This window comes from Pteropus vampyrus, unplaced genomic scaffold (genome assembly GCF_000151845.1).
Source record: "Pteropus vampyrus isolate Shadow unplaced genomic scaffold, Pvam_2.0 Scaffold133, whole genome shotgun sequence".
NCBI lineage: Eukaryota > Metazoa > Chordata > Mammalia > Chiroptera > Pteropodidae > Pteropus > Pteropus vampyrus.
The window spans coordinates 4,490,730-4,508,389 of record NW_011888914.1 but is presented as its reverse complement, the minus strand read 5'-3'; the positions used below and the strand labels follow the sequence as shown (position 1 = coordinate 4,508,389).

Below are 17,660 nucleotides of genomic sequence, written 5' to 3'. Positions count from 1 at the left end.
CGCGACGCGGGCGGTCCCGCGCGGTTTCCACAGGCGCCGAGAGTCGAGGCGGCCCGCCGCGCCGGTGACGAGCTGTGACGCGTCAGTGGTTGCCGGGGTGCGGCACCGAGGTTCGGAGAACCGCGGCTCCTTTCTTCGACGCACCTCTCGGCGAGAGCAGGCGGCTGCGACTGCGCCTTGGGCGGCCGTCGGGGCCGAGAACCATGAGCCCCGGGGGCGCGGGCTGCTCCGCTGGGCTGTTGCTGACGGTCGGCTGGTTGCTCCTGGCAGGCCTGCAGTCCGCATGCGGGAAGAACGTCACCGCCATCCAGGATCCCAGCCTGGGCCACGCGGAAGAAGAGAGCGAGGCCGACAGTGAGAATGAAAGCGAGAGCGAGAGCGTGGAGGCCGACGACGAAGGCCACGAGCTTGACAGCGAGATGCTGCCCCAGGCCTTGACTGAGGAGGATGGTGAGGTTGGGAGGCTCCTTGTTAGGGACGAAGGCGCCTTGTGAGGGTAAAGCCCAGCTCTTTGTTCCAGGACAATGAGAATGATCCCTGTTAGCATCTGTAGAGCTCTCTCTCAAACAGCCCCTAATTTATACATTATTTTCGCGCACTTAATGCCTTGAAGAAAGATGTGTCAATTTTTCAAGGCCCCAGGAAGCTAAACAAGCCCACTTATAACAAGTCCACTTATAGAAGTTGCTACGGAATTCCTGCAAAATGTTGCTCTGGTAAAGGAAAAAGATGCTTTAAAAAATTTTTTTTTAAGTGGTAGGAGTCAGAAAGTAGTCTTCCATAAAGGGGAATTGTTTTGACTCCCATTGCAATTACGTTTTTCCTTCCCATATGTAGAGGTTTTTTTGTTTTGTTTTGCTTTAAGTTCCAAGTTGCTTGAGGTCTTCATCCTTTCCACATTTGCACTTTGGGTTGAAACACAATGGCATTCAGAATTCCCCGCACTGTGACACATTTAGATAAACCAATATGCTGACAAAACTGCCCAGAAGCCCTATGTCAGTTTCTTGAAGCCCCAACCTTGAGCACCTCTGCAGTGTGGTGGTATTTTAATTGTACGTTCAACTTCCAACCAGAAAGGAATGGTGGCCTTAGAAACACCTATCGAGGGATCCAACTAGTGGCTTTGTTAAATGATATGCTTTAACCAAGGGAAAATGAGGCTGTGCTTGGTACATAAATTTGCCTTACTCTGCTGGCTCATTAAGCAATAAAACTTGACAAGCTGTGGTACATGTTATATTGATTAGTAACTCACATGCTGGTAGGTAAAAGGTCAGTTGCAGTTTCGCAGCCATCCAAAGGGAAATGATTTCCTTCCCCCATAAATGACCTGGCTGAGATTCTTTTAATATCCTTGACAGTCGCATGTCTCCTATACATACAGAGTACATGCTGTATTTATCAGCCTTTCTTTTATTTCCTGATTACAGATAGTGACCCTCAGTGACAGAAAGAAATTGACTATTTGAAATTAATGGTGCAGTTGATTACAGAGAGTTTGGAGAGGTCCTTGACTTTGGAAATATGAGAAAGGATTGGAGAAGAAATAAAGTACAGTGTCCTAAATAAAGTACAGTGAGCTATTGCTTCAGTCGTTTTAAAAGTAATTGAATTAGCAATTTTAATATTAAACTGGTCAAGGGATAGTCCTAGCTATAAAATGCTAACTAGAGTTTAAGCTAAATGCAGACAATGGAATTATAATGCCCTAGATTCAAATTCATATGTAGGAAAGTTATTCTCTTAGTTCTCTGTTTTCTTGTCTGTGAACTTCAGAGAGTCCCTGTACCTCCTGGAATTTTATATATATACAATTTCATGCATAGCTGCTTTTTATTGGGGAGAGCAAGAATCCAGAATTTAAACAATCTCAGATGTCTGTGATCTGAAAATTTCCAGAGCCATTATTAAAATTTGGCAAAGCCCCTCTTAACCTTCAGTGGACCAATATAAAAATAGTCATCACCATTTACTGTCTAATAGACTCTTTATTTCTTTACTTTTAAGAAAGTTTATAAATAATTTACAAAATAAGAATTAAGGGATAGTGAAAACAACTTATTTGAAATTTTAATAAGAATTTACACATGGAAAACCCCAAATTTGTATTCCATTTTTCCTGGTTTTTAAGCTATGTGGGCAAAGTACTTTTGAATTAACTAAAAGCTCATCAGTTATGCACAAATCTGTAATATATCCATCTTGTAAATACTGATTGCAGATTTCAAGTACATCTCTAGAAGATTCTAGTTATCATTACTCTTGTTCTTTTTGCAGTTGCACTGTCAAAACAATACTTTTGAAAACTATGAAGGCACATATTTTGTTTGAGGATACTGCCATTTTCTTCATAATTGCAAAAATGTTTTCATCGTAGATTCATAAACAATTAGAATTATTGGCTCACTGAATTTATTCATCTCTACATCTTCTATTTTCTTTCAGTATACATACCTGTCATCATGATTTGTCTGTTTATAAATCTTATTAAGTAAATATTGGTGTATAAACAGTTTTTAAAAGGAAAGAATACTATTCATATACTTTTAGCAAAACAGTATGGTCTGGCTTATTTTCAGAAAATAGTTCAGGATCACATCCTTCCTTGTGAAAAATTAACTAGATGAGGATACCATGTGTCCTTTTCATCCTCAGAAGTATGGTGTTCATGCATTGATTCTTGAATTAGAGAAAATTGGTTTAGGATATTCATGCAAGATATTATCGCTCACTCATTTTGCTTATGCAGTCAATTTCTTAATTATCATTAATATCTAGAGTGCTGCTATCTATATATTCATATTCTGATTCATCCAATAATTGTGAAATATTTTTCTCTGTTAATTTTCTTCTCCTTGCCATTATAGACAAAAAAATTAAAATTCTGAAATCTCAACTATGTTCAGTGAAAGCTGAAAAGAGACTTGAGAAAGGTGCTTCTAGACTTCTTTTGTATCTTTCTGAAAGATGATGTGATACTTTGGACAAAGCAATAAGAAAACAAAGGATGAAGTAATAGCTATGATTTATTTCACAATTATATCATCTTTCTAGGCAACTCCAACCATTCTTCCATTTTATTATTACAGTTTTTTTTAAAAAATGTAGTTGGGAATAATTGATAAGTAATACTAAAATCCATTATTATGGATGATGAAATAACAAAATGTTTCAAAATGTAGGAAAAATCACCAAGATATTGTTAAATATATACTCTTAAACCTTTTATACCCCTGTGCCTTTTATACCTTTTATATACCGTATGCCTTTTATAAAGCTAAGATTTATAAATTTATTTTTATCCTATTTACTGTTAGATTTATAAAAAGGACCAACAATAGATCTACATAATAATTGTAAGACAGAATGAGTTTTATTCTATGAGTTTTATTCTATATGAATATAACTGTATTTTCTCTTTTTCTTTGGAAGACCTCTAAGAAAGAATAAAAATCATGAAATATCAACCTTACAAATCAACTTTCAAAAAAGAAACTAAAAAATTAAAATTGGCCTGTGATGGTATGTACCAACAGTTAAAATGCGCTGTCCAGAATTGAAGAGAACATTCCAGGATCTGGTCAGAAAAAAAAAAAAGCAGGATCATTATCTGCATCATTGTGGATGTCAAGCTTTTATCAGCACAGTCTAAGACTCAGTAGATTTTTAGGGAAGCCTCATCATACTCTTGACTCCTATCAAACTCACTATTGAACTCTCCACTCATTATTACCTGTTCTTCTATCAAATTAAGACAGTCTTTTAAGGTATTTGGGGGATAGCTGGATTTTTAGCTCTATGTACAGGACTTTATTTCTCTAAGGTTTCATTTTATTAAATTTGCCCATTATTCCACCCTGTTATTTTTAGATTTAGATATATCTTCCATTATATTTGCTATCCTTCCTAGTTTTGAAGAATCTCCACATTCAGTCAGTATGAAATCATAATTTTCCAAATCATTAATAAAATTGTCGAACAGGACAGAATCCTGTGTTACATCACTTCTACCACATTGACACTAACAAGTTAAATAGCGTCAGTGGATCTTACTGTTTAGCAAGTTAACACATAAAACTTTATTGACATTCAGACCATATGTTGTCTTTTCACTGACAGGTATATAATGGGAAATTTTGACATACTATTCTGAAGTGCAGATACATATAATTTCCTTGTGTCACCATTATAGGATCCCCGTCAAAAAAGTCATTGAATGACCTATGGGCATTCAATACTCAAAGACAAAAGGAACTTTGGAGACAATCTGATTAAATTTCTCTCTCTTTTTTTTTAAGTTAAGAGAACTTAAATAACTTTCCCAAAGTAGCATAGGTAGTGAATAGTAGAGCTGATTAAGTAATTTTTTTTTTAACAGTTTTTGAAAAAGTTATATTTAAAAGTAGTCTGGTACTCATTCTCTTACCTTTGTTTTCTGTATTCAAAATTTGGCTTTTAATTTACATTTTATACTGTGCCAGCAGGAAGTATCCAAGCATTTCAAGCAAAAATGTCAATTCAGAATTGATCATCATGATGATAGTCGAAATAATTTAACAAAGTCAGTGTTGATTTACTTAACATATATTCATCTAGTGCTTACTATATACTCAAGGCACTGTATTTGATGCATATAAATATAGAAGTACTTATGATAATATTGTTTTACAATAATCAAAATAGGACAAAAACTTAGAGTCATATGAAATCAGTAAGTACAAAATGAGTGTGAATGAGGTTATATCTTAAGCATGTGTATAGTTCTAAAGTTACAGAATGCTTTCATATACTCTCTCTCATCCTCACAGTAATCAAATGAGATAGGTTCTCCTTTTCGAATTTTACAGAAAGGTTAATTAGGCCTGACAGAATTTAATTTACTCAGACTCAAAACAGCTAATTAGTGGTAGAAGCAGCAACTTGGACTCCAACTCTAGTGCACTTTCCCACGTAATACTGTTGCCTCAGAATACAATGCCTTTTAAAAATTCTCTTCCAACAGCTCAATACTTTTTTCTGTTGAGATTTTATTCCTAATCTGAGATATGAAGAATTGGTTATATATTACAGCTAGTGGAAATTACACAAATTTCAAAAAAACATTAGAAAGAGAGAAACACCTTATCATGTGATTTAAAACCAAATACTTGTATATTCCTAGATTTTTCTGCTGTTTTGAAATAAATCCTTAGAAATAATTTACTATCTTAACCTGAGAATGAATAGAACTGATCTATAACATGATTACTGTGTACTTGGTATAAAAACTTCTGTTTTGGATGGCAATAATAAGCCTTTTTTTTTTTTTAAATAAGGAATAGAAACAATTGGGCCTTACAATTGGCTGGCTGTTTGGGGTTTTCCTGACCTTCTATAGAACTTTAACTCATTATGTATTAAACTAATGAGAAAATTATTTTTAAGTTATATACAAGGTTTAAATATAAACCTTCTTTGAAAGTTATTTCATAATTTATTACTTTAAGGTTTCGGCTTTTAATTTAAATAATAATAGAAGATGTACTGAGTAGTATCGCTTTTCTGATTTAATAAAACTTAAAATTTTTCTGCTTCCTGTATAACTACTTGTATCCTCCATACCCAAGTAAGAGTTTTATACTTAGAAAAGTTTTCATGTGATTAAATAATGTGTCTTTGCATTTTATGTTTAGTTTCAAATTCAACGATAGTCAAAGAAGTAGAATTTGGGATGTGCACTGTCACATGTGGTAAGTAGCATAGAGCGCATAAGTAATATTGTAATTTTGGGGGGCGGAAAGGTAAAAACAGTGTGGCAATTTTTATTTGTAATTTGTGTACTCTCATTCATCTCTTATTGATTTCTATTTCTAATGACTATAATTTACACACAAAATGGAAACTAATTGCTTTAAAAGTTTGGATATATCAGTTTATAACCTCTAAGTCTTATTTTAAGCTAGCTCCCTATATTTTTTGGCATAAACTGCCTTCACCGAAGGAAAACTTTATCTCACATATGTTCAGAAGATGAAAGAGTTTTCAATGCATCTCACAGATGTCTTTCCACATACTGTGTTGGCAAATCTATCAAGAAATTTGCTTATTTGTAATAGTCTATTCTAAATTCCATAATTATCCAATTTATATGTCATATCTTGGAGAAAAGAGGTATTAGCTTTGTGGGGAAGGCAATATTCAAGGACCGTGACTTATTTTGACCATTTCATGACTAGAAATTGGACATAGAATCTCAATCTCTTACATGGGGTTGGGATTAAGTCAACGTATGTGATAGACCAGTGTTTCTCAGACTCAACTGTTCACCCTAAGTGCCTGAAGGGTTTGTTAAAACACAGATGTCTAGGCCTACCCCAGAGTTTCTAATTCACTAAGCCTTCAGAGGGGCCTAAGAATTTATATTTCTAAACAAGTTCACAAATGAAGTTGATGCTCCTGGTTAGAAGACCATCTTTTGAAAACCACTTTGAGAACCAGTATAGACTAGCATGCTGAGAAAATAATAGATATTTCACAATGAAATTAAGTTTATTCTAAATAGACTTTGCCTTGGGAAAGAAGACAATAATGAGAGGGAAAGACCAAGACCAGAGGGTAAGAAGACAGGAAATTCATGCAGATCTAGATCAGAACAATTTCTTTTTTGTCAAAAATTATATCTGAATTGTTTTTATTTGAGATAGTGTTTGGTGTGTATGCATGTGTTTGTTAAAATCTACCTATCATATTTTAACCATTTTAAAATATACAATTCAGTGACATTAAGCACGTTCACATTAATTTACACCCATTACCACCATCTATCATCTCCAGAACTTTTTCATCATCCCCAGAACTTTTTCATCATCCCATACTGAAACCTCCACACTCATTAACACTAACTCCCCACTTCTCCCTCCCCCCAGCCCCTGGCAACCATTATTCTATTTTCTGTCTTTTGAGATAGTTTTAAACCTGTTTTTTACCTTAGCTTCTTAATGAGTGAAAGTCAGAGAATGAGAAGAATCCAGGTAATAAACCTATGATTATTTATTTGTAATTTATACCTTTCTTCTGCTATTTGAGAAATTTTTATGAGAATTATTTTTATGACAATTCTAGTAATTGATATTGTCTTAGTCTATTATTTAAAGATGTATTTCAGAAAATAGATGTTATATTTGTTCATTCAACAAATGATTTTCTGTTTTGAGATTTTTTTTTTTTTTTTTAATTATCTATTGTATGCCAGGTATTGTTATAGATGCTGGAAATACAGCAGTGAACAAAGCAGAGGAAAGTCTGCCTTTAAGCAATATATATTTTAGTTGGGTCAAAGAGATAAAAAATATGTAAAATACATAACTGGTCAAATGGTGATAAGTTCTAAAGAGAAAAACAAACCAGAAAAGGGTATATTTCACATTTAAAAATTATTTTTTATGTATTGAAAAATCTTTTCATTTATAACAGAATTATTTAGAGGAGAAAAAAATACTTTATTGAAAATTCTCAAATCCCAAAACAATATTTTAGCAGTCAAAAAGTTTTCTTTTTCTGGAATACACAGGCAGATTTTTAAGTGTTACTTGGACTTCCAGAAAGTCGCATACCTACACACACCATCACAATTAACTGTATTTGGCTAAATTAATAAATACATAAAATACCTGCTTGAAAAACATTGATGCATTTCAAAATAACGCCATGCCTCTAGAGAAGTACCTTTCATAAATCCAAGTGGAGCCAAACTGTAGCCTTTTTTAGGCATCTCTTTTAATCAGAAGAGACCTTTCATCTTCCATCCTTCCATCTTGTCTCATATGGTATCTTCTCCCCTGCCACTCAAATTTTGGTTCAGAGATCAGCCATATCAGCATTGCTTGGGAGCTTGTCAGAGATGCAGAATCTCAGGACCTACTCCAGACCTACGGAATCAGAATTTTATGTTAGTAACATCTCCAGGTGATTTGCATGCACTCTGAATTTTGAGAAGTGCTGTTGTAAGCCATCTCTAGATTTCAACTTGCCCTTGACAGTGAGTTTTATGATTAAGATCTTGTAAGAGTTGAAAAAAGGAATCTGGTAGACAAAGGAAATCAAGATAGACTGTTCCTTAGTCTGCAACTATACAGTCATCATAGCTTGTATCGACGTAAAAAATGTCCAAACCTGTAGAGAATTTTTATGAGTTTATTTGAGCCCAACTGACGACAAGTGCTGGGAAGCAAAATCTCAGCAGATTGAGAAAATGTTCCAGAGAATGGCAGTTTTGCAGCTTATTTTATACATTAGAATAAAAGGAAGAGATGTAAGGAGGGTTACATGAAATCCATTGGTTGTAGATTAAGGGCGCGGGAGAAAGCAAAGAGTGGAGATCTCTGAGATTAATAAAAAGGCAAAATAGAGAAACACATCTTTTACATTGACGGGTACAGAATAGTTAATAACATTTACAGCACATAGAGATGGTACACAGGGAACAAGAGAACCATGAGGGGTTCTGTGGTCTCATGCTCTCCTGCTCATAGTTGTGCCCTGAGAGATCTGAATAAGATTACTCTGACATTTGAAAGGTCTGTTATATTAGATACAGAAAGACAATAGACACTCTCACTCAAGGTAAAGATTGACCTTTGTCAAGGAAACTACAGAACTAGGAGGTGACTACCCCCTGTGATCCACTTTTAGTAAGGAATTTTTATGTTCAGACCATCTTATGTGGTTACTTTTGGTCTCTGAGTTTGTAAGGCCTGCCATGCAAGCCTCCCCTGAGCTTATCAGCTTTAGTATGTGGCCCTTTTACCACAACCATTTATAACAGAACATGTTCAGCATGTTGCTGATGCAGCATTTTATCATCTCAGTTCTGGTGATGAAAGGCAAACTCGGGAGATTTGAGGCGAATTAGTAAAAGTGTGATTTATTGTTATAAAACTGTGTCAATTCTACCTTGAGATTTCATTATCTCTAATGGAGGGTCCCATAAAGAGAGTATCTTGTTGGAAATGGAGATTTGATCGTTAATAGTTTACTTTGCTATATTTATTACCAATTTAAATATTAAAAAGCTTCATTTATGTTAAGATGTGATTTTGGAATATCCTACATAAGCTCCAAACCCCTTTTCCCTTCCTAAAAGTTCCATGATCAAATAAATTTGAGAGATCCTGTGTACTTCTATATTCCATTAAATCTAAGACTTTATTGGCTGTAAGAAGCACATTTTATGCACCTCCAAAATGGAAAAATGCTGCCAATTTTTGACATGCTGTCAATTCTAAGATGCATTCTGATTTCAAAGATGTTAAATGTAACAATTTTATACCTTAGGTCAATGAAAGCTTATACACTATAGCATGTTAATTTATTAGCATAGTAAAAGTCCCCAAAAAATTCTGTAGTAAAGAGGTTCCTTTAATTTTATTTACTGTATAATTTTCAAATGTATCTAATCATGGAATTCTTTTTCTTATGATAACAACCAGAGGAACTAGTGTTTCATGTAACTAGCTTTGGTAATGCCGTATTATAAAATAATTCAAAATGACAACATTCTAAATGTTATTACTCTGAATTTAGGAATTTAATTACCAAAATTAGGAGAAAAGTCTCAAAAAAAAAAAATAAAGACCTAGATGGAAAAGAAAAGATTCTCTGCAATTAGTTTTTCTTAACATTTGCGGATTTCTTTTACCAAAGGTGTTGGTATTAGAGAAGTTATATTAACAAATGGATGCCCTGGAGGTGAATCTAAGTGTATTGTACGAGTGGAAGAATGCCGTGGACCAGTAGACTGTGGCTGTGAGTTGGACTCTGTATTGGAGGGAAACCGAGGGGTGGAAGAGTTTACTCTGGGGAAATAGCCTTAATCTCAGGTGTGGAATCCCTAATGTCAGGTCATGAGTGGAATTGATATACTAAAAAGGAGATCTTAATAAAACTTAAAATTCCACTTCTCTAGACAGTTATAGCTCTGAATGGCTTCCTACTTTTGCTTTATATTTTTCAATGATATCTAAAATTTAACCTATATTCTCTATGATATACTGTAACTTTGTTGTACTCAGGATCTGTGGTCAAAGCTGTTCAAGAAATAGTTAGGTTACTAAAGACACTTTGAGCATGGTATTTTATCAGTATATTGTTACCTCCTATATTGGGAACTTTAAGAGATGTTCTGTATCAAATTACACTACCTTGAGATTTCATTATCTCTATTGGAGGGTCCCTAACCAGTAAATTGGAAGCCACTAGTAAATCTCAAAGTTTATTAGATCATTAAGTTGTTTGCCTTTACTATTCCTCTTCATAATTTATTCCGTAGGTGGAACAGATAGCTGTGGTGTCTCCTACCTGTTTCTTTTGGTGACTTTTTCTTTGTATCCATCACTCTGCTCTTCTACACTCAGACGCTCAATAATACATTTGATAACTTCCAGCATATAATTGATTTTAAAATTGGAGGTGGCTTTTAAAAGTAGCATTGTTTATAAAGCAATTTACAATGCTCAATGGTATATATGTATTTAACATTTCTTTTTTTCAGGGGGTAAACCAATATCAGAAAGTCTTGAAAATGTTAAACTGGTATGTGTTCATACATCTCCTGAAAATCGTTTCAAATATGTTTGGAAACTTTTAAGGCCAGATCAAGTGAGTATTGAATGTATGCAATTTGGTGCTTTCTAGAGAGTGATAAAATTTGTTTGCCAGTGCTTGATGATTGTCAGGAAACTCTTTAAAAGCAGTTTGCAAAAACGAAGTTAAAATCATACAACTTTATTATTTTGGGATTTAAATTTTTTCATTATTTACATATGTGTTAGGCTTAGTTATTAGAACTTAAAAACATTTTACATAAAATATTCTATTTTGGAAGCAAGGTTTTCAATTGTATACATAGGGGTTATATAATGATAACAGTAGCTAACATTGAGGGCTTTTTAGGTGCCAGACCTGCACTGAGTATTAGTGTTTCTTTTAACCCATATAACAATCCTATAAAGTAATTCCTATCATTATACCCATTTTATAGATAAGTAACTGAAATGCAGAGAATGACTTGTTCTGGGTCACACTGACAGGAGGTGGTAGAATTGATACTTGATATCTAGATTGTCTGACTCTAGATATCCATGTGCATAATTAATGACTATCCTAGACTGAGAGACAATGACTCTTTTTTTGTTACAGAAAGTAAAATTGTTTCATGATCTTAAGTTTACATGAAGAATGTTGATACTTTTTTTCCTTTTAAAATAGCAAGCCATTGTACTTACAAATGATACAGCAGTCCTGGAAGTACACAGGGAAATTCACCCCGTGGCTTTTGAGTGTGATACTTTGGATAATAATGAAATAGTAGCATCTATTAAATTCACAGTCTATACAACTAAGGGTAAGTGCCCAGCAATGTTTTGGTTTGCTCATATTTCAAGCTTTAAAGAACATCAAAATCACTTGGAGGGCTTGTTAAACCATGGATAGATCCACAGCCTCACCCACAGACTTTCTGATTCAATAGATTTTGAGTTTGACACAAGAATTTGCATTTCTAACAAGTTCCCAGGTGATTCTGGCAAAGACCACAATTTGAAAACCACTAGTTTATATCATTTAGACTTTTCTATAAGGTAGTGCTTTTTCACAATCAGAGGTACCTCACTTTGGGAAACTAATGTATTCCTGAAATATCTCCAGAAAATAGTGCTCTAACTTGGAATGTATTCTTACTTTTACTGCTATCATGAAAGTGAAAATGGATACATGAGATTCTCATGCATGCTTATAAAAATATTGGTACAGTAAAATAAATAAAATTAAGAAATATTATGTCAAGACATGTCTTTTTAAAAATTACTCATTTGAAGAAAACGCTTTTTGATAAAACAATAATAGTCATCTATATATATGACAAAAGGCAAATCTTGTCTTGAACATAATCTCACGTGTTAGAACTACTTCCCTTGCGAAATGGATCCATGTGCATGTCCTTTCATTTTAAATTATGATGTCTTCTATATCCAAATATTTCCTTTTGTTCACTTGCTCTTAACCATTTTTATTGTTGTCATTTTTGTTGATGAGGGTATGGGGGTTTGCTCACAGGGTTTTTTAGAATCCAATCAAGGCTCAGGAGGCTTTTCCCAGAAAAATGCCCACATATAGAAACATGCCAAAAATTACCTGTAATTTTAAGGAAGTTCATGGATTTCTTGAAGCTATTTCTTAATCCCAAATGAACAATTTATGCTATAGTCTAGAGATGCCATACAACATAATATTATTGAAATGAAAACAAGCTAAACTATTTTGGGGGTGGTTTTAAAAAATAAACTATAACTTTCTTTAATGTGTTGTCTAGTGTTTTTAAAAAAGATCTTTATAGTGAAAGCTAATAATCTTACTCCTATATTGGGATATCAGGTGTTATTAAAAAGATAATTTCAATAAAAGGCAAAAAAGGACCAAACATCATCAAACTAAAAAATATCTCAATGAGTCCTACTTTCGGATATTAAAGATTTCAGGGGCCATTCTCGGATTTTGTCCCCATAGCCTGGTCCTTGTTAAGACATCTCAGTGGCTAGCTCCTCCCATGATTGTAAGGCAACATGCATTTGATAGTATATAAGCTAAGGTCTGGAACGTAGACCCAAAATGTCAGCCATTAAGTGAGACAAAGTTGACTTCTCTCTTGTAGCAGTCTAGGGCTGGTGGAGTAGCTCTGCCATCTCATCTCGGTACATGCACTGATTAAATGATAAAATGTTTTCAGAACACTTTGGTATTTAAAATAACAGTTTGGTATACCACTGTGACAGCCCCTTTTGGTTGTTTAGACATCAAACGAGTGTGTTTGCTATAATCGTGCACCCAATATGGTACTGGCTTGAAACAAATACACAAATGAAATATTTTTAGGATAAATAATGGTTTAGTTAATGAAATTTTCCCATTCATAATTAGGCATTGTTTTGGATTGAATTGTGTCCCACTAAAGATATTCTCAGGTCCTAACTTCCAGAACCCCAGAATGTGACCATATTTGGAGTAGGGTTGTTGCAGAGGTAATTAGTTCAGTTAAGATAAATTCATATATAGTAAAGTGGGCCTTTCATCCAATATGACTGGTGTCTTTATAAGAAGAGGAAATTTGGACAGAGTCTCAGAAAGAGACAGAGGAGAATGCCGTGTGAAGACACAGAGACACACAGGGAGAACCATGTGCAAAAGGTGTCAGAGATTGGAGTTCTGCTGCCACAGCCAAGGAACATCTGGGGCTACTGGAAGTTAGAAGAGGAAAGGAAAGATCCTCCCCCAGAGTCTTTGAAGGGAGCATGGCCTCACCAATACCTTGCATTCAGAACTGCGGACAATAAATTTCTGTTGTTTTTAAGTCAACCAGTTTGTGGTACTTTATTATGGTAGCCCTAGGAAACCAATACAGACATAAACTTTGTTCTACTAAAAAGTGAGAGCATCGAAATTCAGCCTATTTTTCATTAATAAATTTCAATAGGAAATGCATTCCTTTTTGTTATTAGTTATTGTTGACATAAGAAATGTTCAAACCCATAGAGAATGTTTATAAAAATTTATTTGAGCCAAAAAGAAGATATACCTGGAAGTAAGATCTCAACAGATTGAGATAAATGCTACAGAAAGTAACAGTTTATAATTTCTTTTATGCATTTAAGATTAATGAAGAATCATAAGGAAGATTACATTTGGTGGAAGGAAGCAACAGGGTATAGGATTATAGGATAGTTAAGAATATGTCCTCTCTTGGTGATGATTTTGGTTTATTTCAAAGATGTATTAACAAAGATAACAGAAACAGTGGACAGGACTTACTTAAGGTAAAGATGAACCTTTCATTAAAAAGTTATAGGCCCACTATAACCTACCCAGTTAGGAATTTATAATCAGATCACCCTGTGAAGTTACTTTCCATAAAAGCTCCTTTTTTTTTTTTTTTTTTCTCCACAATATAAAAGTAACCTAAGTGACTCTTGCAGGAAGACTACACTACTTGAACTAAAATCTTCATATCCCTCATTCTCTACCCTCTCTTGGCTAGTATCAGGATAGTAAATAAATGGAAAGGAATTTTGCATTTCTTCTCAGGTTTTAATTCTAAAAGGTGTTTTTTCTTTGGCTTTAAAAATCTTACCTTTCTATAACCTGAAATTATCAAAAATAAAGATTTAAAACATCCAACAATGTTGGAATAGAAATATGATGTAATTTCTCTATTGTACTTGGAACTATTTAGTGAGATCACTAAATTGAGTTTATGTCTCTAAAATTACTTAAGAAAATGGAAAATTGAATTTAATGGTGTTCAAAGAGTAGAAAGAAAAATTCAGACAAATAAGCAATTGAGATTGCCCATGTAGCAGACTACTTCTGATAAGAGTGGTACTTATCAAAGTTAAGATATTAAAATATCTAAAACAGCTTGCAGAAATCATTAAACCTCCTTGGACGTTGTTTTGCTTATCGGTATGATTCAGTTGTATCTCTGGTCCTTCTCTACATAAATCTTTTATGATTGTATGATTTAGGAAGCAAGAAGAGCCACAAGAAAGCTATATAATTCACAAAGTAAGTATTGCTTGATGTAAATGGGCTTTTCACCAATTTACAATATAGCAATATTATACTGTAGGCTGGCTTTTTCTCTTTAATAGCCTTATTTGCAGGAAGATCAGAAAGATGTGAGAGAGAATACCTGATTTATAACTGGTATGTGGATGTTTATATGAAAAAGAATGAGCTTCAACTGCCTTCCTTAACAAATATATACAAAAATTAGAGATGTATCATAGTCCTAAATATAAGCACTAAATCCATAAAGCTTTAAAAAGGAAACAAGGGAGAATTATCTGCATGATTCAGGAGTAGGCAAGGGTTTCTTATAGATGATTCAGAAAACAATCACCATGAAAGGAAATATAAAATCAGGCTTCTTCAAAATTAAAAGCACATTAAAAGAAATCATTAAAAAAAAAATCAGCAAACCAAAATCTGGGAGAAAAAAATTATAAAATATATATAATCAGTACGATCAGTTTAGGAAAAGATCTTGCTGTTTCTTGGAAAACTAAGTATACCTTTATCCTATGACCCAGCAGTTCCACTCTTATGTATTTATCCAAGAGAAATGAAAATGTGTGTTCACAAAATGACTTCTACAAAAATGTTCACAGCATTTTATTTATCATAACACCAAACTGGAACAGCCTAAATGTCCATCAATAGGAGAATGAATAAATTAATAGAAAAGAAAAAAACCAGTGACACATGTGCTAACATGGGTGAATCTCTAAAACATTATACTGAGTAAAAAAAAAAAAAAAATTCAGAGTATACGTTTCCATTCCTATGAAGTTCTAGAACAGGCAGAACTAATCTATGATGGAAAAGATAATCAATACAATAACTCTGGAGGATGGGGCAGAGATTACCTGGGAGGGGCTTAATGGAACTTTTTGGGGTATAATAATATTCTATGGCTTGATAAGGATTTAAATTACATATGTGTGCCAAAACTAAACAGATGTACATTTGAGATCTTTATGTGATTTGTCTGAAATTTTACCTCAAAAAATATATAAACAAATATTGAACTCTGGTTAATGATATGCCTATTGAAGAATTTTGCAGAAAATATGCAGACATCAGCAAATTATGTTGAAATGCATAAAAAATATAAGATGGATCAATAGATTGTTAGAAGGCTAGATGGATAGTATAATGTGAATGGTAGTATCTAAGTGGTGGGAATATAGGATGTTCATTGTCAAATTCTTTTAACTTTCTGTGTGTTTGAAAAGGACATTTTAAAGGTACAGAACAAGTTAATAACTTTCCACTAATTCTTTCTGTATATTTCTAGAATTGTTTTTCAGATATAAAGTTTCCATTTAGATATCCATTTCTCCCCTCCTCCCGCCCCCCACCAGTGGTAATAATCATCGGGTATGTTTTTTTTTTTTTTCCTCTAGAATTACAGATGAAAAGATCAAGACCACCAGACACTGATGCAGTGCTTGTTTTTGTGCTGACCATAGGAGTTGTTCTCTGTATATTTGTGATCTTTGTACTCATCTTCATAATTATAAATTGGTAAATACAGGACTGAAACTGAGTCTCACCCTTGATTGATATCTTTCTGTCTGCTACTCCTTTGTCCCATGAATCAAAAGCCCTGTCCATGATGCCTGTCACATGTGTCTTCAAGCTATCCAATTCCCTTCATTTTTCCTGAGACTGCCCTAATTCATGCTACCTAATCTCATGACCTGTTTACTCAGCCACGAGAGAGCTTTTAAATGCAGTTTTTGCAATTTTATAAGGTAGTCGCTAAAGAAAAATTTTATTGAATAAATACTTGTGTTGTTCAGTTGTAATTATCACAACTCTAAAATCTGGTTATTGCAACTGACCGATGCATTTATACGAGAATATTTCTAATACCTACAAGAGTATTAATACCCAGATATGTCTGAGGGCTCATCTACTATCACAATGCAACAGATGCAGCACAAACTAAAAATAAATTGTGACTAAGGAAACACTTCTAGATAGAGAAAATTAACATAAATTATTTATTTTTAATTTTCATTTCATAAGAGATTTTTTGTTTTTGTTTTTTCCTCCAAGGGCGGCAGTCAAGGCTTTCTGGGGGTCAAAAACCTCAACGACTGAGATACATTCTGAGCTGAGTTCAATGAGATACAAAGATTCAACTTCTCTTGACCAATCACCAGCAGAAATACCTGGACATGAAGATGATGCTTTAAGTGAATGGAATGAATGATGTATGGGCAATATATAACAAATCAAAGGAGATTAGAGCATATCAGATTCATTATTATAAAAATAAAATATATAGTGAAATACTTTAATAATATTGCAAGTGATTTACCACAGTCTGAAGGTAACAGTATGAGAAGGGGCTGTTATAATCAGTGCATCTTTGTGGTATAGTTATAAAAATTTTTTAAATTTATTCTCAACATTTACCATTTTAGGTAATTACTTAGTAACATTTATCTAGAGGTACACACACAAAATCTTCTGAACACATTTTAGATCACTTTGATCACTTCTAAGGTGATTTCCCTGTTCTGTTCCAAACAAGAAAAATGTAATATAGAAGATGCCTTGCATATTAGACTTTCTCCCTGCTGGGAGCACCAGATTGAACTTGTTAAAGCCAATCATAGTTTAGAATCCCTACAGGGTATGAGACATACAAAGCATCACTTGTAAGGCATAAAATAATAACAACAATAATATAATCACTTAGTGACTATGTGCAAAGCATTGCTTGAAGCATTTTACATATATTAGGTAATTTAATGACTGTACATAGGACATATGTAAAGAAGAACCAAAGAAAAACTTGGAGATGGCTGAGTAAATGACATGACTTTTTAAAATGCCCTGTGTTTCTCACAGAAACAGTTAATGAAGGGCTTTTGAATAACCACCAAGTACCTTCATTGTATTCGGTATGCAGATAATATCTCAAAACTAAGGTACTTATTTCTGAACATCATCACTGACTTTTTGTATTATTATGTAATATAGTTATGGCCAACTAGGAAACAAGATACCAAAGCATTAGATCATTTGATTAGGTAGACTTCATCAGAAATTAA

The 17,660-nt window shown here is 33.8% G+C and overlaps 1 protein-coding gene across 1 annotated transcript; it reads left to right on the top strand.

Annotated features, from left to right (window-relative positions):
* Window positions 1-203: 203 nt before the first annotated feature.
* On the top strand, window positions 204-16,813 carry SPACA1 (sperm acrosome associated 1). Its single transcript, XM_011367397.1, has 7 exons — window positions 204-450; window positions 5,676-5,732; window positions 9,685-9,786; window positions 10,532-10,638; window positions 11,248-11,383; window positions 15,999-16,119; window positions 16,657-16,813. Exons 1-7 carry the CDS (start codon window positions 204-206, stop codon window positions 16,811-16,813), a joined length of 927 nt encoding a protein of 308 aa, XP_011365699.1.
* Window positions 16,814-17,660: the final 847 nt, after the last annotated feature.

Coding starts and splice junctions, on each gene's coding strand:
- SPACA1 (XM_011367397.1), top strand. CDS start 204: ATGAGCCCCGGGGGCGCGGGCTGCTCCGCTGGGCTGTTGCTGACGGTC. Junction 451..5,675: donor GGCCTTGACTGAGGAGGATG/GTGAGGTTGGGA, acceptor TTTTATGTTTAG/TTTCAAATTCAACGATAGTC. Junction 16,120..16,656: donor ATCTTCATAATTATAAATTG/GTAAATACAGGA, acceptor TTTTCCTCCAAG/GGCGGCAGTCAAGGCTTTCT.